The sequence below is a fragment of the Phascolarctos cinereus genome, unplaced genomic scaffold (assembly GCF_003287225.1).
Source record: "Phascolarctos cinereus isolate Bilbo 61053 unplaced genomic scaffold, phaCin_HiC Scaffold_9;HRSCAF=440, whole genome shotgun sequence".
Lineage (NCBI taxonomy): Eukaryota > Metazoa > Chordata > Mammalia > Diprotodontia > Phascolarctidae > Phascolarctos > Phascolarctos cinereus.
Window position 1 is genome coordinate 224,597,880 of NW_027556402.1, and position 23,500 is coordinate 224,621,379.

General features: G+C 38.4%; 1 protein-coding gene across 2 annotated transcripts in view; it reads left to right on the forward strand.

The window, feature by feature from the left end:
* Positions 1–23,500, forward strand: part of BBOX1 (gamma-butyrobetaine hydroxylase 1) — an 86,270-nt gene that overhangs the window by 40,985 nt on the left and 21,785 nt on the right. For both annotated transcript variants that reach the window (XM_020977789.2, XM_078148264.1), the window contains exon 4: positions 10,698–10,896. In XM_020977789.2, the coding sequence (XP_020833448.1) occupies positions 10,698–10,896 (199 nt within the window). The remainder of the gene's footprint in view (positions 1–10,697; positions 10,897–23,500) is intronic.

The window sequence follows — 23,500 nt, forward strand, 5'->3', positions numbered from 1 at the left end:
CTTTTCCATCGATAACAGATTCTATAGCCTGATAAGTGATTTAAAATGGATTGAGCAATCCCAGGAGCGGCCAGAAAAATGTTGGCATGATATGAACTTCTCCACCAAGCGGAGATATCTTTTTCTGAAGAAAGCTGGCTGGCTTCATGGTTATGAAGCTCATTTGGAAGAAAAACAGCAATTGAGACAATGAGGGCCACCCAAAAGAAAAACTGGTGGCAGATCTTAAGGAATACAGACACGTAAACAACTAAATCCTCATTTCCCACAGTCTAAAGTGCGTCCATCAGCTTTAGAAGAAAGATGGTTAGGGTTAGCCAAAGTCACCATGGGCTGTGTGCTTTTTCAAGCCTACAAAGAAAAATCAGTAGGGGTAGGGTATTGGTTGTGGTTTTGTGTCTTTAAATAATGTTTTGTAATTGAAGATTTGCAGGCTTTAAAACACTCTCAAGCCTTCCTTGTCCTTTAAAGACAAGTCAGCACAACTCCTGCCTTTACAAGAAGCCTTATTAAACTCACAGGATCGGACAGACTTACAAAACTGGAATGTTTACTCTTCATCAGCTTGTTCAAATACTGTCAGAACTGCTGAGAGTTCTACCCAGATGGCTTCAGACAAAAATGTTATGGATGGAATCCAGGATAATTTGTTGCTTATGGTACAAGGGTGCTTGTTACAATACCATCCTGGCTCCTGATAAAGGAGGACTTTTTTCCCCTCCTTCTACATTTCTCTTATCCCCACCTTTAGGGAAGGGGAAAAAACCTTTGGAAAAACTATCTTAATGGATGCTAATTCCATTTTGATAACTTAAGAACAAGCATGTTAAAATGAAAATTTTACTTTAAGAAAAAGTAACCATTTTTTCTTCTTCATCTCACCAATCAACAAATTCTACTGATCCATGTAGATTCCTTACACCTAGACATACCAGAGAAGAAGAGAGATGGTGTAATATATAGGAGAAAGAAGGGAATACATATTTGTATAGCACCTACTATGTGTCAGGCACTGTGCTAAGCATTTTATCACATTTGATAACAACTCATTTGATCCTTACAACAACCCCAGGAGGTAAATGCTATTGTTATACCCATTTTATAGTTGGGGAAATCGGGGCAAACAGAGGTTAAATGGCTTGCACAGGGTCACACAACTAGTAACTGTCTGGGGCTGGAAAGAACACTGGATTTGGAGTCATGGGACTTTGAGTTCAAATCCTGTGCTCTGCTGCTTACTACTTGGATGACCTTAGGCAAGTCACTTCACATCAGGCCTCAGTTTCTTTATCTGTAAAGTGAGAGGTCTGGACTAAATGCAAGATGTTGTCTAACTCGAAATTCCTTGATCAATCAACTTACTAATAAATAGCTCTTGAGAACCTACTATGTGTAATATGCTCTGGAAAAAGCATGAAGTTTTTTTTAATTTACTATTTATTTGTTTTTAACATTTTTCCTTTTAAATTTTGAGTTCCTAATTCTCTCTCTCCCACTTCTTCCCCCACCCACTGAGAAAGCAAGCAATATGACATCAATTAGACATGTGAAATCATGCAAAACACGTTTCCATATTAACCACATTTCAAAAAAAAGCAAGAAGAATAAAGTGAGAAAGTTATGTTTCAATTTGCACTCAGTTCAGCATTTCTTCTCTGGAGGAAAATAGCATTTTTCATCACGAGTCCTTTGAAATTGTCTTGGATCTTTGTATTGATTAGCGCAGCCAAGTCTTTCACAGTGGCCTGTCACAATAATATTTCTCAACTTCTTCAGCCATTCCTCAATCAATGGGCTTCCTCTCAATTTCCAATTCTTTGCCACCACACAATAAAAGTTGCTATAAATATTCTTATACGTATTGGTGCTTTTCCTTTTTCTTTTATCTCTTTGGGTTATAGAACTAGAAGTGGTACTGGTGGGTCAAAGGGTATGCACAATTGTATAGCCCTTTGGGCATAGTTACAAATTGTTCTCCAGAATGGCTAGACTGGTTCACTACTTCACCAACATTGCATTAGTGGACCTATTTTCCCTCATCATCTCTAACATTTGTCATTTCTGATAGGCGTGAGGTGGTGCCTCAGAGTTGTTTTAATTTGCTTTTCTCTAATCAAAAGTGATGTAGAACATTTTATCATATGATTATAGATATCTTCAATTTCTTCTTCTGAAAGTGGCCTATTTATAGCCTTTGACCATTTATCAATTGGGGAATGGCTAGTACTTTTATAAATTTGACACAGTTCTATACTCAGTGTACATTTGAAAAATGAGATCTTTATCAGAAAAACTTGTGAATTTTTTTATTTACTTTATTATCTAAGGTGCCTTTTATCAAAATGTAGTTTCTCTAACTATCCTTTTAGCATCTATTTTTGCTTTTGCTTTATCTGAGATCATGATTGTTACCATTGCTCTTTTTTTTTCTTTTTACTTCAACTGAAGCATATTAGATTATGCTCTGGTCCTTTATTTTAATTCTGTGTCTTTCTGTTTCAAATGTGTTTCTTGTGAACAAAATATTGTTGGATTCTGGTTTCTAATCTATTTTACTATCTGCTTTCATTTTATGGGTGAGCCTATCCCATTCACATTCATGGTTTTGATTTACTAACTCTGTATTTCCCTCCAACCCATTTTCTTCTATTTCTTCTTCTCTCTTTATCCTGTCCTTCCTCAAAAGTCTATTTTGTTTCTAACCACTGACTCCCTTAATTCATCCTCTCTTTTATCACCTTCCCCTTTCTCTTTTCCCTTTTCTCCTATTTCCTTATTGGGTAAGATAGATTTCTATATACAACTGAATGTGTATATATGTATATGTGTATATGTATGTATGTGTATATATGAGTGTATGTATGTGTATATATGCATCTATACACACACACACACACACACATATATATATATGTATATATATATATATATATATATATATATATATATACATATATATATATGCATATATACATTCTTCCCTCTTTGAACCAATGCCAACAACAGTAAGGTTCAAGCGTTGACCCTCACTTCTCTCCCTTTTTCCTCCTCCACTGTAAAACTGTTCCCTGCTTGCCTCCTTTTATGTGAAATAATTTTCCCAATTCTACCTCTCCCTTCTCTCAGTAGTTTCATCTTTCTCATCCCTTCATTTTTTAAAAATCATTCCAACATTATCTACTCAGACCCATGCTGTCTATGTAAACTCCTTTAAACTGCCCTGATAATGATAAAGTTCTTAGGAAATACAAGCATCATCTTCCCATATATGGATGTAAACGGCTTAACTTATGATTACTCTTTCATGTTTACATTTGTATGCTTCCCTTGAGTCTAATGTTTGAATGTCAGATTTTTTATTCAGCTCTGGTCTTTTCATCAGGAATGCTTGAAAGTTTTCCATTTCATTAAATATCCATTTTTTCCCCTGAAGGATTAAGCTTGGTTTTTCTGGGTAGGTCATTCTTGGTTGTCATCCTAGCTGTTTTATCTTCCAGAATATCATATTCTAAGCCCTTTTATCCTTTAATGTGGAAGCTGCTCCATCTCATGTGATCCTCATTGTGACTTCACAATATTTGATGGTTTTGTTTTGTTTTGGTTTTTTTGCTTTCTGGCTGCTTGCAATGTTTTCTCATTGACCTGGGAGCTCTGGAATATGGCTATAATATTCCTGGGAGCTTTCATTTGGGGAATCTCTTTCAGGAGGTGATCAGTAGATTCTTTCCATTTCTGCTTTACCCTCTATTTAACATATCACAGAAATTGCCCTTGAAATATGGTGTTTAGGCTCTGTCTTTGATCTGGGCTTTCATGTAATCCAATAATTCTTAAATTATCTCTCTTCAATCTATTTTTCCAGGTCAGTTATTTTTCTAATGAAATATTTCACATTTTCTTCTATTTTTTCACACTTTTGACTTTGTTTTATTGTTTCTCGATATTTCATGGAGTCATTAGCTTCCACTTGCCCAATTCTAATTTTTACAGAATTATTTTCTTCAGTGAGCTTTTATGTCTTTTTTTCATTTGACCTATTCTCCTTTTTAAGGAGTTGCTTTCTTCAATGATTTTTTTGGTTCCTCTTTTACCAAGCTGTTAATTCTCTTTTTGTAACTTTCTTACATTACTGTCATTTCTTTTCCCAATTTTTCTGCTACCACTCTTATCTCTTTAACTTTTCCAGGAATTCTTGTGGGCTTATGTCCAATTAGCATTTTTCTTTGAGGCTTTACTTGTATCTGTTTTCACATTATTATCTTCTGGGTTTGTGTCTTGGTCTTCCATGACATTGCAGAAGCTTTTTATGGTCAAGTTCTTCTTTTGTTGTTTGTTTTGGTCTCATTTTTTTAACCTATTTCCTGATTTGAACTTTATGTTAAAGTTGGGCTCTGCTCACCTGCAAGTGGGGAGGCACTGTCCCAAGCTTCAAGCTTTTTTGTGTTGCTGTTTTCAGAGCTGCTTCTGGATTCTGCCAGTTTTCAATGCTTTCAAGGTGGTATGATCTGGGGAGATGTATGAGAAAGGTGATCCCTTGGTCTGCACTCTAGTCTTTACCCAGGAAGGGCCCCTGGTCCCCTACAGCTTCAAGCATTAGAGCTCCTCTTGGCCCTGAATCTGTGACTAGGCCCATCCTCTCTTGCAAATGCAAGCAATAGGGCTCCTCTTTGCCTCAGAACTGTGACCAGGGCCCCTGTGCCCTTGTGACTGACCACCAGCAGTCCTCTCCACCCTAGAACTATAATGCAGAAATATGTATGGGAAAGAGAGTTGTCTATCCAGCACCAGCTACACACAATATCAACAGAGGATCCCTAGTAATCTCTTTCTGACCAGTCGTATGACCCCCTTACCATCTCTGGGTTGAGAGCTCCTGACGCTGCTACTGCACTCAGTGTTGCTGCTGCTATGTTTATGTACTCTGGACAGGCCTCCATCCAGTGCCATAGACTTCTCCTGCCAACCTCCTGAGTTTTCTTAAGCCAAAAAAAAAAAAAACCTCTTACCCTAAAATTTGATGTGAGCATTATTTTAAAGTCGTTTGGAAGGGAAAGTTGAAAGAGCTCAGCAAAGTTTGCTGCCTCTAATCCTCCATGTTGGCTCTACCTTGGAATTTCAAAATACTAAGGAGTTTAACACGGAATACAGCTGCTTTCTGCTGCCAGCTTCTGATTTAGCTAGTGTCTATTTGCTGTAGTGCCATCTCTTCCTAATGAAAAGAGTAAGCTCTGACTCAAAGCTTTCTATAGTTCGTTCGGAACAGCAGTACTTTCTATCAAGCCTTAGAACTTGCCACTTAGAAGAAAATCTTTTTGGTTGTGTTCTGGCTCCTATTCCAATAGCCTTAGAGCAAAGGGATTTGAACAAATCATTCAATCCAACTCTCACAATTTAGAGATGAGAAAAGAGAGATCCAGGGGCAGCTAGGTGGTGCAGTGGATAGAGCATAGGCCCTAAAGTCAGGAGGACCTGAGTTCAAATCTGGACTCAGACCAAACACTTGACACTTATTAGTTGTGTGACCCTGGGCAAGTCACTTAACCCCAATTGCCTAAAAAATAAAATAAAATAAAATGCTTTACAAAAAAAAAAAAGGAAGAAAAGAGATCCATTCCTTTTAGTCTTAGTTTTTCAGCTTTAGCAAGAGATTCCCTGTGCCAGGTATCAAGCTATTTAGAATACTTGTTTAGTCATTTTTCAGTCATGTCCAACTCTTCGTGAGTTGGGAAAACTCATTTGGGATTTCCAGAGTAGTTTGTCATTTCCTTCTCTAGCTCATTTTATATAGATGAGGAAACTGAGGCAACCAGAGTTAAGTGATTTGCCCAGGATCATGCAGCTAGTGTCTGAGGCCAGATTTGAACTTAGGAAGATGGGTCTTCCTGACTCCAGGCCTGGCACTCTATCCACTGCACCACCTAGCCACTTTCATTCCAGGGCTATTAGGGTCCAGGGTTTCCCATTTTCTCAATTCTAAAAACCTTTCTATTCCCTCATATACATGAGAGCTAGAGCAGGGAAATAGAGAAGGCAAAAAGACAAAACTCATCCCAAGGGATAAAGTCACTATCTCCTCCAGGTCTAACTAACATTCTTTTCCTTATTATATTCATGAGGCCAATGAAGCCTAAACCCATTTCAGGCTTTCATTTCCCTTGCATCAGGTACGAGTTAAGCTGCATGGCCACCAAGATTCCCCCCACACACACACAGAACTCTTAAATTCTGTGATTCTGTTTTAGGAAGCTTGGAGTAGTCTGTCTTTCTGCTTGTATTATATTCCTAGAACTTATCACAGAGCCTGGCAACTAAGTGCTTGATGAAAGCTAATTGACCTGACCTGATGATGGAGAGCGCAAAGAGAAATATTCTATAAGCAGTTGGGTTGCAGAAATCAAGAAAAGTCATTACTGAAAGTACAGATCTGAAATTTGTCTAGTGACAAATGACAGTTGGACTTGTAAGGGTAGACTGAGTCACCTAGAGATTTGACTGCATCATTTCTTTCCTCAAGAAGCTTAAATGGTTCCCTGATGTTTCTAAGATAAATCGTCCATCTGGCAATTTAAAGCCCCTTGCAAACTTTCCAAGTTATTTCACATTATTCTTCATATACTACACATTATAAGTTAATCTATTTTTATTGTTCTCCAAATTCCTCCATTTTCGTTCCTTTGCACAGGCTGACCCCATCCCTAAGCATGGAATGCTCTTATTCACTTCTACCTCTTAGAATTCCTTGTCTCATCTCTAACACAAGGCTTTTCAGGTTCCCCCTCCCCATCATTTGTGCCTCTCCATCCTTCTCCCCAATAAATCCCTTCTTTCCTATGTTCTTTCTAGCTCTTAAGATTCTCATCTTTGAGTTCTCCATATTTCCTCATAAATATTCCATAGAGGAGACATCCAAAGTTCTTAGGAAGTTCCTCTTATTTTTAAATAAACCTGAGCAAAACCTATGCACTAACGATTTGCCCTATGCCAAGATGTACAACTGGGGACTGGGAGAGGGGGAGAGAGGACTCTATAAACAACAAGAAAGGGGATGAAGAGAAACTGACCATAGTTCATTGCTGGTTAGTCCATTAGTTACTTAAAAGGTGCCATTAGAAATAATTCAGTATGAAAAGGAAAAGATTTGAAGTCAGTGGACCTGAATTCAAATCTTGACTTTGGGCAGTCCTGTTCCTTTCTCTTTTTTTTTCCCCAATCTGTAAAATGGAAAGAGTTGGATTTTTTTTGTTTTTTTTTCAATCTGTAAAATTGGGGAGTTGGATTAGATGAACCTTAATATCCCTCCCAGCTCTAAATCCTGTGCTCTAAACAGAATAAGATTCTTCCCATAGAACAGGAGTTTTTATCCTTTTTTTGGTGGTCTGGTAAAGCACACTATGGACTCCTTTTCAGAACACTATTTTTAAATACATAAAATAAAATGCAAAAGATCACAAAGGAAATCAATTGATATTAAACTATAATTATTAATGTTTTAAAAAGTTCATGAACCTTATGTTAAGAACACCTGTGACATAAAGAAGCTCCCAACTCTTTCCTCAGATGTAAAATGAGAAGGTTGGATTTAATGGTCTGACTACATTCATTCTTTTAGCAAATCTTTATTTCTTCCACTATAAAATAGGGTATCTATTATAGATTCTGTATGGTTCTTTCAAGTCTGACATCTATAATCTACTGTTTATTGGATCCCCACTTTCCCCTGGGAAGACGCATTGTCATTCAGTATGTTAGGGTTGAATCAGAGAATATCAGGAATGCAAGGCACCTGAGCAGTCATTTAGTTCAGCTCCTCACTCAAATCATGAATCCCATCTACATCATCCCTGACAGGTAACCACTCACCTTTGGGAGGGGGGGAGGGGGACTAAAGAGGGGGAGGTAAAAGCAAAGGACAACTCTGGGGTTACAGATCTGAGTGCAGAAGCACATGGTAGTGGCATCACCAGAATAAGGGGAAATTGAACAAGAAACAGGCTTAGGGGAAGATACAGTGGGTTCTATCCATTTGAGATACATTGAGGTTGATTTGTTGACAGGACATCTCAATGGATGGTGCCAGCCAGTAATTGTGATACGTGCTTCATGTTCAGAAGAGACATTGGCAGTGGATGTATGTATATATGTATGTATGTATGTAAGCTACATAGAGATGATAATTGATCCCATAGCATCCAATGCCATGGAGAGAGAATATGGAGTGAAAAGAGAACAGGGCCAAAGACAGAGTCTTGCTTGAGGGCTTAGGAGATGGGTGATAGTCCAAGAAATGGGACTGAGGAGCTTTCATAGCAGTAGATAGGAGAACCCAGAGCACAGCAGAGTCACAGAAACCAAAGGAAGAGAAAGGGCTAAGAGTATGCACACTCCAACTTACTGATGCATCCCAAAAGCTTGGCACCAAGAATTGAATACAATAACACAGATGTGTGTGGTCTGACCAGCTCAAGTATCATTCAAGAAAGGAAATCATAGTAGTCTGAGTTAAGGTAACTCCTGAAGGAGCCTAATCCATCGGTCAACAAGGATTTATTAAATGCTTAGTGTGTATACCGTGTTACATGCTAGAGACACACACACAAAATGGAAGAGTTCTGCCCTCAAGAAGCTTTCGTTCTATTAGTGGATGCAGGAAGAACAGAGCTATCTGCAACCAGCATGTAGGAACCTGTGGCCTCGAGGCCACGTGTGGCCCCTAGGTCCTCCAGTGTGGCCCTTTGACTGAATCCAAACTTCACAGAACAAATCCCCTTAATAAAAGGATTTGCTCTGTAAACTTGGACTCAGTCAAAAAGCTGCACCCAAGGATGTAGAAGGCCACAGGTTTCCCACCCCTGGTTCAGACCTTGAGAAAACTTAGCACGTGGTATAAGCTGTTATACCTAAAAACTAGTTTATTTTATGTATATGAGCCTCTCTCTTCCCCCTTTCACTGCTGACATGAGCACACACACACACAGTGCACATACATGACACATATACACATACACACACTCTTCTGCAAGCAGGGGTATGCTGTTGAATATTTAACAACCAGCCTGTGGTACACTTTTCAGTTTTACGCGCATTACAAACATTTTGTCCAATCAACAAATTCAAGTCTTGGTTTGTAGCATTTGCTGATTTCCAAGGGTGAAAATGTTCACACTGAAAATTTAACAATCAGCTCTCCAGCTGGTTGGGTTCAAGCTGGCTCCAGTACTCCCTGTCTATAGATGTCCTTATACAGCATGACAATAGAAAGGCTCCTAGGATGGGTGGCCTTTGAACTTTCTCTGTTTTTATGCAGGGAGTAACCAGGCTCCTTTCAAAGAGGGAATAGTTATTTCCCCTTCCCCAGCAAACCTGGGAAAAATGAAGATCTCTGATAGGATGACACTGGTTCATTATTCCTTCCTAAATTGTGAATCTTTTCCCTTAATATGACAGATTCCAAGTTAAAAAAAAGGGGGGGGGAGGTGTTTCATGACACCGACTGATTCCAGGATCTTGAACACCTCGCCTCACACTTAAAGTGGGTTTTAACTTTATAACAACATGTGAATGAGAACTAGAAACCAAAGCGAAAGATGTGGAATGATACCCTTCTTGAGTACAGTTGTTAATATCTGAATTGTTTCCTTTGGCAAAGTCTGATTTCCTTTCCGTTCTGTCTTCCCTTGAAGACACCAGTTTGCAATTCAGAGAATTGCAAAATTGGTTTTACTTTCATCTTTCTACAATGAATAATTCTACTGAATAATTTATACATAAGACATTGTTCGATTAGAAGGAGCAGCTCAGCATCCATGCCTCTCATTATTTCTCATTTTATATTCTGTGATGCTGCCAACAAGAGCCCACTTCATTGGTTTAAAGCCCCAGGTACAATCTTGATGTCCCAGGACCAAGTTCTCATTCTGCCCTCACTCTGGGTAGCTTCCACTGAGCTCCAAGGAAGCCCTTTCTCAGAAGAGAGAAGCTGGAGAAAGATCTGTCTCTCTTCTGATGAGAAGCATGTGTTCTTCCTTTTCCTTTCTCATACCCATTTTTCAAATGGCATCCACATTGATTTCATCATGCCTTTTGCAATAAAACAGCTAGATGGTACATAAAGGAGAAATACTCAGAAACATTTCTGGGCAGATGCCAGGTACTCAAGGGGCACAGAAGCTGAGGGTGTGTCCCTTTGACATACTAGCCAATTGTGAATGTCTCTTTCATAATGCACATCATCCATAAATTTAATTGGTGTCTATCTGTACACTGAAAAAGGCCAAGATCTGAGAGCTAAATTCTTCCTCAGAAGTCCCCTAATAATCTCTATTTTTTATCTTTAATAACAATTTTGTACGCTCTACCTTGTAGTTTCTTGGGCACATCTTACCTCCCCTATTTAGCAAAAAGAGTAGAAGGCTCAGGGCCCAAACATATGAGTTTTGAGTTCCCTGCTCTATCCCTTATAGTTGGCAGTCTTTAGGAAAGTCATATTGTTAATCTGGGCCTGTTTCCCCATTGGTAAAATAGGGATAATATTATTATGCTAGCCACTTCACAGGGTTGCTGCTTCATTGGTTTATTAAGGATGGCCTTTCTATTATTAACATGAAAATATTAGCTAAATAATAAATAAAATTAAATAATAATTAACACGAGTAATGTCAAAATCATGATATTTTACATTACCCCTTCTTGACCCTCAGAATGTCAGTATTGGGGTGCAAGTCTCCATCTTCCTACTCTGGATTTTGAAGATGTTTTAACAAGTGACGAACATGCCTATAAGTGGCTGTCCACTCTTAAGAAAATCGGCATAGTGCGGCTAGCTGGAGCAGCTGCCCAGCGGGGTGAAGTCGCTAAACTTGGCAAGAGGATTGGCTTCCTGTATCTCACGTTTTATGGGTGAGTTCCGGCTCAGCCAACATACATAATATTTGCTCCACTTTGCATTACAGAGGAATTCTTTCACTGGAATTGTTTCAGCTATCAATGTCGAGGCAGAAATTTCCATAACCAACTGGAAGCCAGATAAGAGGAAAGCCTGTAAAAGAGGAGGCTTTGCAACAACTGGAGAAATTTTCAGAATTAGCTTTAAAGCCACAAGATGCCAGGAGCAATTGGTAATTCAGTCTTGAGTGTGTAAGAAGATCAAGTCTTCCCACTCTGCTTTCCAAATACTCAGATTTCACCAGCATTGATGTTAGAGCTGTAATATAACAAAGCCTAGTCTCGGGAAAGTGAAACCAATTACCATCTGTGCTGGGAAGAGGAGGCAGAAACAAGTAGCTGACACTTATACAGTACTTTGAGGTTTGAAAAGTGCTTTAAGTACTATATCTCTCTTCTAACAACTCTAAGAGGCAGGTACTATTATGACGTCCATTTTACAGATGAGGAAACTGAAACTCAGAGAGGTAAAGTGTCTTGCCAGGGTCACTCTCTCTCTCTGAGCTTGTTTCCTCATCCACAGAATAAGAGAGTCCGCCTTGATGACTTCCAAGGTCCCTTTTGTCTTTAAATCCATGATCCAAAGTATTATAAGTGGGATTTGATCCTAGGTATTTCTGAGTCAAAGGATCACATATGTAGAGATGAAAGAGACCTCAATTTACTCATTGGACAAATGAGAACTGAAGCCCAAGAGGTGAGATGACTTACCTAAGGCTATATAGGTAGCATCAGAGTAAGGATTACAACTCAGGTAACCCTCATTCCAAATACAGTACCCTTTCTAAAGTCCAGTATTCCATCCACTTGACTATATCAACACTGCATCTCCCATAAGAGCAGGACTAAACGAGTTTTAAGTGAATGGAAATAATCTATTTGTGCCCCATGGCAAATAGCCAGAAATATAATGCATTTGCATTCTGAGTCAAGAGGTTGCTTAAAAGAAGGGCCTAAGAGATTCTTCAAAAGAGAAGGATGACATTTCCAGAGAAAGAACTGATGGAGTCTGAAAGCAGATCAAAATACACTTTTTTTATTCTCTATTTTTCTTGGGTTTATTGTTTGGTTTTTGGTTGGGGGTTTTTTTTGTCTGTGTTTTCTTTCACAACATGACTAATAGGGAAATATATTTTGCATGTCTGCACCTGTATAACCTGTATCAAATAGCTTGCCTTCTCAGTGGGTAGGGTGGAGAGGGAGGGAAAGAATTTTGAACTCAAAATTTTTTTTAAATGTTAAAAATTGTTTTTACATGTAATTGGGGGGGAGTGAATAAAATATTAAATGATTAAGAAATAAAGAAGAGTGACAAATAGCACTTGGACATTCTAATCAGCACAGAGATATACCTTATCCTATTGCTTCCTTGGATGATATAGTTTTAATATATTTACAGCATATTCCACATTAAACCTTCTGTGAAGTTGATGTCTTTAAACCTAGGATTATTTTTCTTTCAGTCACTTCCTATTATTTAAGTGGTATACCTCACTCTCTTTCCAAAAGGGCTTGAGGCAGCTCAGTGCTATAAATACTCCTAACATAAGGAGACATTTAAGTTCATAAAAAATCAATTCAATAAACCTTTATTAAGGATTTTTTTTCTTTTGGCTTAATAACATTCTGTTACATTCACACAACATAATTTGTTTTGACATTCCCCAAGAACTGGGCATCCCTCTTAATTTCTAGTTTGGAACTACCACAAAGACTTGCATATATACATATACATGCACACACCTATTTATACACATAAATGTATATATACATAAATATGTGCATACACACACACATATATACATATATATATATATATATATATATATAATACACATATACATATATATGAGTCCTTTTCTTTGATCTTTTAGAAATATAGGGGGCATCTAGGTGGCACAGTGGATAGAGCACCAGCCCTAAAGTCAGGAGGACCTGAGTTCAAATCCAACCTCAGACACATAACACTTACTAGCTGTGTGACCCCAGGCAAATCACTTAACCTCATTGCCTAGCCAATAATAATAATAATAATAATAATAATAATAATAGAAATATAGGACAAGTAATAGTCTCACCAGATCAAAGAGCATGCATAGTTTAGTGACTTTTTAGTTTTCTGTGCCTCTAAAAAATAATTTTAAGGTGCTACTGTACAAATATTAGATCAAAATAGCTACAGCCCAGAGGCCAAAACACATGTCATTTTTAGCAGCTACTTCTTCTCAGATGATGTCATCAAATTGTCAGCTCGTTATCTGCACAACCAGATAAAATGGTCAATAAGTCCCTATTTTACGAAGGATGAATGTTTGCTCAGTAAGGGAAAAATAAGAACAGAGGGAAGGCCATGCTTTCACATCAATCAGTAAACATTTATTGTCTAATATGTGCCAGGTACTATGCTAAGCACTTCATGTATATGTAGTGTCACCGATTGAGAACCAGAATCTAATAAATCCCCTTATTTTACAAGTGAGGAACACAAGACCCAGAGAAATTAAGATACCATGGTTGGGAGGGAGGGACTCGCACCTTTTTTTTTTTTTAGAGTAGTGTGGTTCAATGGAAAGAATATCACAGACCCTGGGTGTGAGTTTGCACTAGTCATTTACCTCCTCTTTTCCTCAGTTTCCTCATTTGTGAAAACAGAGAGTTGGCTTAGGTGAGCTCAGTTTCCTTCTTGCTATACAGCTATGTAATCCTATGATTCCAGGGAATACAACTGATGAAGAGCAATTAAATAACTGAGTTGAATAAATAGCCTGATAATAATAATGGTGGTGTTGATGATGATGATGAAGACGATAACAACAGATCCCTGGAGACATTTAAAACTGGGGTGGGGAAGGGGGGGTGGAGGTGGTGAGAGGGAAAAGGAGAAATCATTTGCTGTCTTTTTTGGAGAATGAGATTAAAACAGGATTTCCAAAAGGAGTCTTAAAAGGAGACATGACTTAACCAGAAGTGGAATGTTCCTAGGACATGATGCTTCTTTATACCCACCTATCTTCAATGAATATTCCAAAATTTTGAATGATGCATCCCGGAGTAAATTCCAAAGGAACCACATCCTCTGGCAGTTAATAGGAGAATTTCCTACTCTATAATCAGTCAGCTAGTGGAAAAAAAAAATCACTGGACCAGGAATTAAAAGCACTTCTGAGTTCCAGCCCTGCAGCTTGGCCTGTCCCTTTGTTGCCAGGCTATTTCGAATCCATCACTTCACCTGTGGGCCTCATTCTTCTCATCTGTAAAAGTGACAGAACTGGACTTGGGGATTTCCAAGGTCCCTTCTTCCAGCTCTTAAATTCTTATGTCTCGATCTTTTCCCAGACCTCTTCCGCACAAAACAAAACTGCTCTTCAGGGATGTTATACTTTATTTTTAAGTGAATTCTTGATGTATTTTGTGTTGCCATTACAGATTCCTCCCAATACCCAAACCACTTTTCAAAGTACATTCTCCAAGAAAATGACTTTATTTATTAACAGAAAAGATCGATATGTCCTTGAACTTTGGCAGCATAGTGATAAAGAAGACTGTGTAACTCATCATATTTTGTTGCCTCTCCATGTTGACTTTTAATTGGTATTGTTTTAGTTGTTGCACATGTCGTTCTTTCAGCTCTGTTTTCCTTACTCTATAAATTCTTCATATTTGTCATTCCTTATGGTCCAGTAATTTTCTGTCACATTCACATGCCATAATTTCTTCAGCCATTCCCCAGCTGCTGCACATAGATTTTGCTGTAGTATGTCTTCTTCCTTCAGCCAATCTAATATGATTTTCCCATGCAGTCTGATAGGTATGAGGTAATACCTCAAGGTTGTTTTAATGAATCTATCTCTGATTATTTGAGATTTGAAATATTTTAGAGTAGTTAATGATAGTTTATATTTAGGGTCATGTTTATTTAGAATCATAATAAGAATAAGATCATACTGAGAAGTGCTGAAGAGACTTCAAAAACTATCTAGTCTGACCCTCTCATTTTTCAGATAAGGAAACTGAGGCAGTTAAGTAGCTTCATAATTCAAAGTGTTTTTCTGACATCATGCTTTTAGGAAAGGCATGGTGATTTTTAACATTTAAAATTTTTACATCAAATATTCTAGACCAATTACAAAGCCACTGCAGTGATAGGAGCTGAGATATCTTAGCAGTACCATGGAAGAAACATGTAATAGATAAATCTCAGATTAAAAATATGCAGAAAGTTTTGCACAAATTGAGCGCAGCAAGAAACAAATCAGAAACTGGGCAATAATCTCATTAATATGAACACTGGAGACAGCCAAGAAGTGTATGGAATCCAAACCCCATCAACAGTTGTTACAAACAAAGAGCAAACATTAGTTATTTCATAACAAGGCTATTCATATTCTGACAAATAAAGCACGCCATCACTTAAAGGGGAAGTTCCCTTAGTTTGTATATGCCCACAGATCCCAAAGAAATGGATAGAAAGTTTTCTTCTTCCAAGCATGCTATATGTCATAACATACAGCATGAAGAATGTGGTACATGCCTCTTTTTAGATGCTTCCCTCTCAAGGACATAGCATGGTGGATGATGGATTGCCTTGTTATAAGAGCAAATGACTATTTCTTTGTTCCACTGTAGGTGGTAGAGAGGGTATAGTGCTGGGCCTGAAGTCAGGAAAACCCAAAGTCAAATCCAAGCTCAGAAACCGACTACGTGACTCTGGACAAATCATTTAACCTATTTTTCTGTTTTCTCAGTTGTAAAATGGGGATAATAATAGCATCTACCTCCCAGGATCATTGCAAGGCTGAAATGAAATATTTTTATAAAGTACTTAGCACAGTGCCTAGCACATATAGGAACTATCATTATCATTATTATTATTACTATTGTTATTATTATTCATCTCTCATTAGTAATAATAATATTATTATTTACTTTTAGGACACTTTTTTAAGAATTTTAACTCAGGTACCACTATACCCAAGGGTTAAGATGAAGAAGATAGGTAGTGGTAAGCTAATGCAACTTGATTGGATTCAAAAGATCTTAGGTTTGGGGTTGGAAGGGACCATAGAAGTGATTTAATACAATTCCCTCGTGTTATAGAAGAGGAAACTAATCAAAGAAATAGAGCTCCAATCCATCCACCTATCAGAATTTTCCCTGACCATCACCCCTGCACTAGCTACATTTGTCCTTCCCTGTGTCCTCTTCTCAAGTCCCTTGCCCCCTTATCCAATTGAGGATGTTGCCTTTACAAGCCTCAGCCTGATATTACTCCATTCATCCACCACCTTAACTTCCACTTACAAACCGGAGAGAATCAGTAAATCATGCTGACTGGATCCACCAAAAATTCATGTTACATAATCTCAGTTGAGGGCTCAATTGAGCCCTCAATATGGCAAAGCAATCTATTTTCATCCCTCTAATCAGATAACTATCCCATTCACCATAGCAGTTTTTCCAAACCTTTTCACCCCTCCTCAAACTTCCTAGGTTCCCCCTGTCCTGACTCTCTCCACGGAAAATCTTATTTTTCACTGAAAAAAAAAATGAGGCCATTGACCAAGACCTCCTTCTTCTCTCAGCACTCAGATACTCCCTGCCATCATCTCTCATCTATCACTGATCTCATATAAGGAGGTGAACCTTCTTCTCCAAAGAGAAGATGAAGGACCCACAAGTAGCAACAGATAGAATGACTGATGTTGTCCATCAGATACAGCCCATTCAAAGTAGTTATATAAGCCCCTGTTTATCATTATTTGGCTCCTTCCTCACCTCTACCTTTTAAAATTCATAATTCTTCAAACCTTATTTCAAGCTCTATCTCCTTACATAGATTTTTCCTAATCACCCCAGCTGTCTTCCCATGCGCACACACATGCATACACACAAACACACACACACACACACACACAATTACCTTATGTTTATTGTGTGTATATATTTTAATTATGAACATATAGCCATGTTTTCCCAAATAAAACACAAGATTCTTGAAGGCAAAGACTCTTCAGTTTTGTTCTCTATCCTTAGAGCCTACACAGTGCCTGGCACATAGTGGGCACTTAATAAACACTTGATTCACCAATTGATTGACAGAGTATGACACCACTTATCCAGTCTAACTACTTCTGGTGTGGGTCTTCATCTCTCAGAACCAGAAACAACATTAAGACCAAGTTGGCAGCAGGCAGCTGGGGCATATCTATCCTCAATGTCCTTTGTCCAATAGAAAGTTTCCTACTTTATCAACACATCTCACAGCTAGATCAATTGAGCACGGGGCTCCCAGACTAAGCCATCAGTACCTTTCTGACAGAGACAGCAGAGATCCTATCCCTTTTTATACCCCTTTTTCAATCTCAGAGCCTTTGTTTAAAAATCAAATCTCTTCAGGCAACTGAGAGAAACTCTTCCTTCACCTGAAAAGCTTTATACACCAAAAAGAGATAGCAAATAGTTGCCTTCTTTCCAATGAGGGTACAGAAGTTGAGATGTATTTCTCTTCTAAAATGTTTACTATGTAGCTGAACACATGCTACTTACAAATGATGAACTGGTTAGATTAGCAAGCCCATTATGTAGATAATTTTAAAAAAACATGTTTATATGAAATATTGATTTGTACTGCTTAGAGAGAAGGGAGGACAAAGGAAGAATTCGTACTGCCTTAGTCATTGACTTTGGCCCCAATTCAATCCAATCCGATTCAACGTGGCTTCTGTTTACCTTCCCAGAGTTATTTCAAGAGTGCAATCAAGCCCAACTGGCCTGCTGGCTGTTCACAGGACATAAAGTTCCACTTCTCTCCATTCTTGCGCACATGTCATTCCTGGAGTGCATTTCCTCCTCACCATGACCTCTTAGCATCACTAGCCAGTTGAAAGCATACTTCAGGTGCCATCTCCTATCCAAGGTCTTTCCTGATATAGCCCAACTCAAGTTATTAGTGCTAGCTCGCCCTGGAAATTAATTTGCATAACTTTGTGTGTATGTGTGTGTGTGTGTATGTATATACATATACACACATATATGTATATGTATGTATGTATGTATGTATACCTAAATGTAATGTGCATGTATGTATATATACATATACATACACACATACCTATATAGATATCTCCCGTATATGATACAAGCTTCTTGATGGAAGGGGCTTTTTGCCTCTCAAATGCCAGCCCCTAGCACTATACCTTCAATATAGTAGGTTCTAAGTAATTGTTTGGAGAACAGAAAAGGAAAAATATTTATTAAGACCCTACTACATGTATGACAGTTTGCTATGCACAGGGATATAATGACAGAGAATAAAAGTACATTTATTATATCTATGGCATGTAAGACTCCTTGCAAGGTGTCAGTCCTATGAAGTTATTTAAACAAAAATCTAAGGGAAAAAAAAAAAACTAAGAAAGATCGGGGACACCTAGGTGGCACAATGGATAGAAGCACCAATCCTGGAGTCAGGAGGACCCGAGTACAAATCCAACCTTGTTGGATACTTGATACTTACTAGCCGTGTGACCCTAAACAAGTCACTTAACCCTTAATTGCCTCAAAAAAATAATTACAAGTTATAGTGGAAGAATAATTGAATCTTTCTTTATGTATTCTTTACAACTCTAGTAGAGAGCCCTACATATAGTAGATGCCCAACACATACGTGTTGGTTGGCTGAGCCACACTGTCTTACGAGAAATGACAACCGCTCAGATTTACTAGATACGTAACTTTGGACAAGTCATTTGATCTTTGCCTCAGTTTTTTCAACTGTAAAGGGGAGATAATAATACCACCTACCTCACAGGGCTGTTGTGAGAATCAAATGAGATATTATTTGTAAAAGCACCTAACATGGTGCCTGGCATAGAGTAAATGCTATAGAAATGCTTATTTCCTCCCCTCCCTCTTATTTAGTGCTTTGAGGTTGGCAAAGTACTTTGTACATGATTTCCTTTGATCTTCACAATACCTAGAGATAAGTGATATTATTATCCCCATTGTACACATGAGGAAATTGTCCCGAATTACATTAACTAGTGAGTTTCTGAGACAAGGTCTGAATCCAGGTTTTCTCGATTCCAAGTTCAGGACCCTATCAGCCACAGGAAGAGAAGTTACTATCAGGAACACTAAAGTATATGTAATCCATCAAACAGAAAAGCCACAAATGGAAATAAAAGAAAAGGAAATTGAGTTTAAGCATAGTCCTATCACTGGTTCTTTGCTGGGAAGCCATTGGTATCACCTTGCCATGTAATTTCCCCTATCCCTACGTCCCATAGAATACTCAGCTAGCACTTAAGCTAGGGGAGTTCATTCCTATCTCAGCCAAACACTCTCAGATCCTTGCATGGAAATCTAAAATGCTACTGCCCTAGCCCTGTCATCAGCATGGATGTCTTTTTCATAAGCCCTATCCACTGATAAAGTGAAAGCAAAATGTGCCCTTAAAATATTCTTGGTGGGATCTTTGTCAAAGAAAGCATGCCAGACCAGTTAAGAATTAACAGTATCTGAAATAGCCTCTGTGGGCAGGGGATAGGGGAAGGTAGATCCACACAGTCTTTCCAACACTCACCATATTCCTGCAAGCACTTCTGCAAGCCAGCCCAGTGGCATTTCACACATTTGGTAATGTTATGGATCCGGGTTATGTGTCTGAGCAAATATGCTTATTTCTTGGCGTCTGGCCCACTGAAAGCACACAAGTAACTGAGTATTACCACTGATGTGCAGGTTTTAGCCAAACAGAACAAAGAATGGCTGCTGATTTGTGACATATAACACTCCCTCTCTTGGTTAAGTAGAAAATACTACTGACTTTGAAAGAGCCACCAGAGAACAAAACAGACCACTGAAATTAAATAGTAAGAGCTAACAGTCATGTATCACTTTAAGGTCTGCAAAACTTGAATTGTCTACACTAACAACCTATGAAGTCGATTTTACAGATTTACACACTATTTTACAGATAAAGAAACTGAGATTAAAAAAAAGAAAAAGAAATTGAGAGAGAGAGAGACTACGTGATCTTCATAGGGTCATACAGTGAGTGTCTTAGACAGGATATGAACTCGCATCTTCTTGACTCCAAGGCTAACATTTTATCCATTGCACCATCTACCTGCTTAGGTAATACAGAAAGAAAAAGATGTTCATTTTATTGCAGCTCCTAATGAAAACTTGAGAAAACCATGCAGCCCACCCTCAACAATAATGACCTCTCTCCTACAAATCAGTTTGACTTGCAAGGAAAACAGAAAAGACCTCTTTAAATTTTGAAGCTTGTTAGAAAAGCCCCTTTTCGTATGTATGTTGGGACATTTAAAAACCTATTTTAGAAAAATTTGTTATTATGGTAAATTAGGGGGAAAATCTTGAAAAATGTGTACCCCAAGGAATGGCAGTTTTCCCCCCTCAGTCAAGTCAAGCTAAGTTCTTTCAGGCTATTGTGAGTCCCAGTTCAGGTTATCAGCCAAGAGCTCATCCCTTGGGGTCTCCTTGTAGCATTAGGTTTCTCTGTAATTAACATGGATGCCAACAAAACCATTTGAGTATGAGGTCACCTCATATATGAAAGGAAAAATAATTTGTGAGTCTCATGCTCTTCCAGAAATCATTTGTGGAAATTCATGAGACACCCTGGTAAAAACAATCCTGCACCACAGTTCTCGGGGCTTCATTGCCTTTCCTTCATAGATTCAGTTAACTGGCTTCCATCCCAACTCACTGCAGTCAGATGGCGTGGCCCTTGTTTTTGACATGGCTTTCCCTTTACTCCCTGCTAATGGATTCATCATCAGCTTCGTCTCCTGCCAGGTGACTGACCCTTGGATTCAAGGAAACAAGCTAAGTGGCCTGTCTAGGAAATGGCCATGTACTCTTCTCTAACACTCAAAGGAAGCATAAAGTACAAATGTAGCAGGTATGGAATTTTTATAGGAATAAAAATTATTTGACACCAAAAACTACTTTTTAGCCTCCTTTGTTTTCAATCTTAAAAAAAAAACCCAGGAGTCATTAATTGCTCTAATCAGTTAAAATATGCACAGTAAACTATAAGAATTTCTCAACGTATGTCACCCCCCATGGGAAATCATCTCTTCTTCAATTGACTTGATAGCTCATGTTACCAAACCCATGCCTTTTTTGCATTTACTTATGCCTATTTGAAGATACATACTAGATGTCCCACTAGATTATAAATTCTATGAGTTTGAAAACTAAGTTTCATTTACCCTTTTACCAAGTGCCTAGCCAGATGAAATGTCCATAGTAAGTACCATACCATTTGATAAATAAAGCAATAACTTCATACTGAACTCTCACCGTTGACTTCATTTTTTAAATTCTTGACCTCATTAGTTATTTTCATATTAACTAGTTGGTTGAGGCACTGCACCCAGGGCCATCTCCATTCATCCTGACCTACTTCTTGCCACTGGACCCAGATGGCTCTGGAGGAGAAAGCGAGGATGGTGACTTTGCACAGCCCTGCCTCACTTAAATCCAATTCACTTGCAAGTCATGGCATCACCTCCATGATGTCATGGTCCTCTTCCAAGGACGAACAACAACAGTTGGTTGAGGCCGTTATTGTTATTTGAATGAAAATTCTTTGAATGCAAGGGCTAAACCAGGGGTGGGAAACCTACAAGTCCTCGGGTGTGGCCTTTTGACTGAGTCCAAGTTTTACAGAACAGATCCTTTTATTAAGGGGGTTTGTTTTGTGAAGTTTGGATTCAGTCAAAGGGTCACACTTGAGGACCTAGAGGGCCACATGTGGCCTCAAGGCCACAGGTTTCCCACCCCTAGGCTAATCTGTTTCAGTCTTGCCTAGCAGGTGTTCAAAAAATGCTTCGCTAAATTTGTAGAATCAAAGGTCATAGGACGGTAGAAATCAAAGTCAAAAGGGTCTCAGCAAACATCTGGTTCAGCTACCTCATTGTACAGATAAGGAGCCTGAGAAAGTTTGAGTAACTTGTGCCTGGTCATGGTGATAGTAAGCATCAGAAGGAGGATTTGAACCCAGGTCCTCCAAACACCCAAAGCTATCATACTAATTGAATGATTTTTTAGTATTAAAATGGTTCTTTACTTTTTGTAGGCTTGGTCAAGATCTGTGGGTTTCACTGATCAAGGTAACTCTTAATGCGTAAACTTCCTGCAGTAATGGAACTCTTCATATCTGCAGTCTCTCACATCAGAGAGATGCTTGGGGCTCTCATAAGTTAAGGGACCTGCTCAGAGTCACACATTTATTTTTAGTTTTTTTTTCATATTGCAAATGCCGCAAAGCTTCTTTTTTGTTTTAATTTAAGGAATGTCACATAAAAATGGAAAATTGTCCTTTGTTTTGTTCATAATTTGTTTTAGATCTTAAGATATCCATGCACCAAAAAAAAAAAGGTACTGAAATGCATTTTCATCCACATAATATAGCTTTCATGGACCCTCATTTGATAAGAGTAGAACAGAAAACTAATTTTTTAAATATAACTGCTGAAGTCACTCTATAAATTATTATTAATATGAAGTCAATTTGGTAAATATTTAGTACCTTGAAAGCAGATTGTCATGGTTGTTCAGTCATTTTTCAGGTGTGTCCAATTCTCCACGACCCCATTTGAGTTTTCTTGGTAGATATACTGGAGTGGTTTGCCATTTCCTTCTCCAGTTAAGACCACATATGTGCTGGTATATGTTTAACAGCCAGCTCTCAAAAAAAAAAAAAGAACATGCCTTACACACTTGTAAATTTAATCTTCATTATTAGCATTTTCCCCGTCTCTTTAAGTTTAAACAACAAAGCAATAAATCAGGTCCCGATTTGTAGCTTGCCCACTTCTGGATGTTAATGATCAACTCTTATGAGAAGCTTTGAGCCACCTCCAGCACATCCCTGTTTGAGAGGCAAGTAACTGTGGAAAGAGCTATAGATTTTAAATCAAAAGACACAGATCCAGGACTAGACCTCTCATGTATTAATTGTGAGACCCTGGGCAAGTTACAGACTTGCCAGGCCATATAAAATAAGGGAATACGATGCTTTCCATAGAGTCAGTTCAAGGTAGTTTAATTAAAGAAGCATTTTTTAAGCACCACTACATGTCAGGTCCTGAGGTCCACAGGCAAAAATAAACTATTCCTTCTTTCAAGAAGCTTACATTCTACTGAGGGTAATGGTGATGCAGTGAACCAGTAGATACGAAAGTAGACGAGGATAGATACAAAGGAATTTGGTTTTAGTGGTACAGGGCTCTAACAATTGGGGGGACTAGAGGTGGTAGGTGAGATTAGCCTTGAAGTGGAAGACAGAGTGTCCAGTCCTGAAAAATCAACTTATAGAAAGATGCAAAGGATTGGAATATCGCATACAGGGAAACACAAATGGGCCTATAGTATATCGACCCTCTAATTTTACCCTCTTTCCCCAGATTTTCCTGAAATACATATACATGTGTGCATGTGTATATACATGTTGCATGCACACATGTATACATATATACGTAAGTGCATGTGTGTGCATGTACATGTGTGTATGCATGTGTGT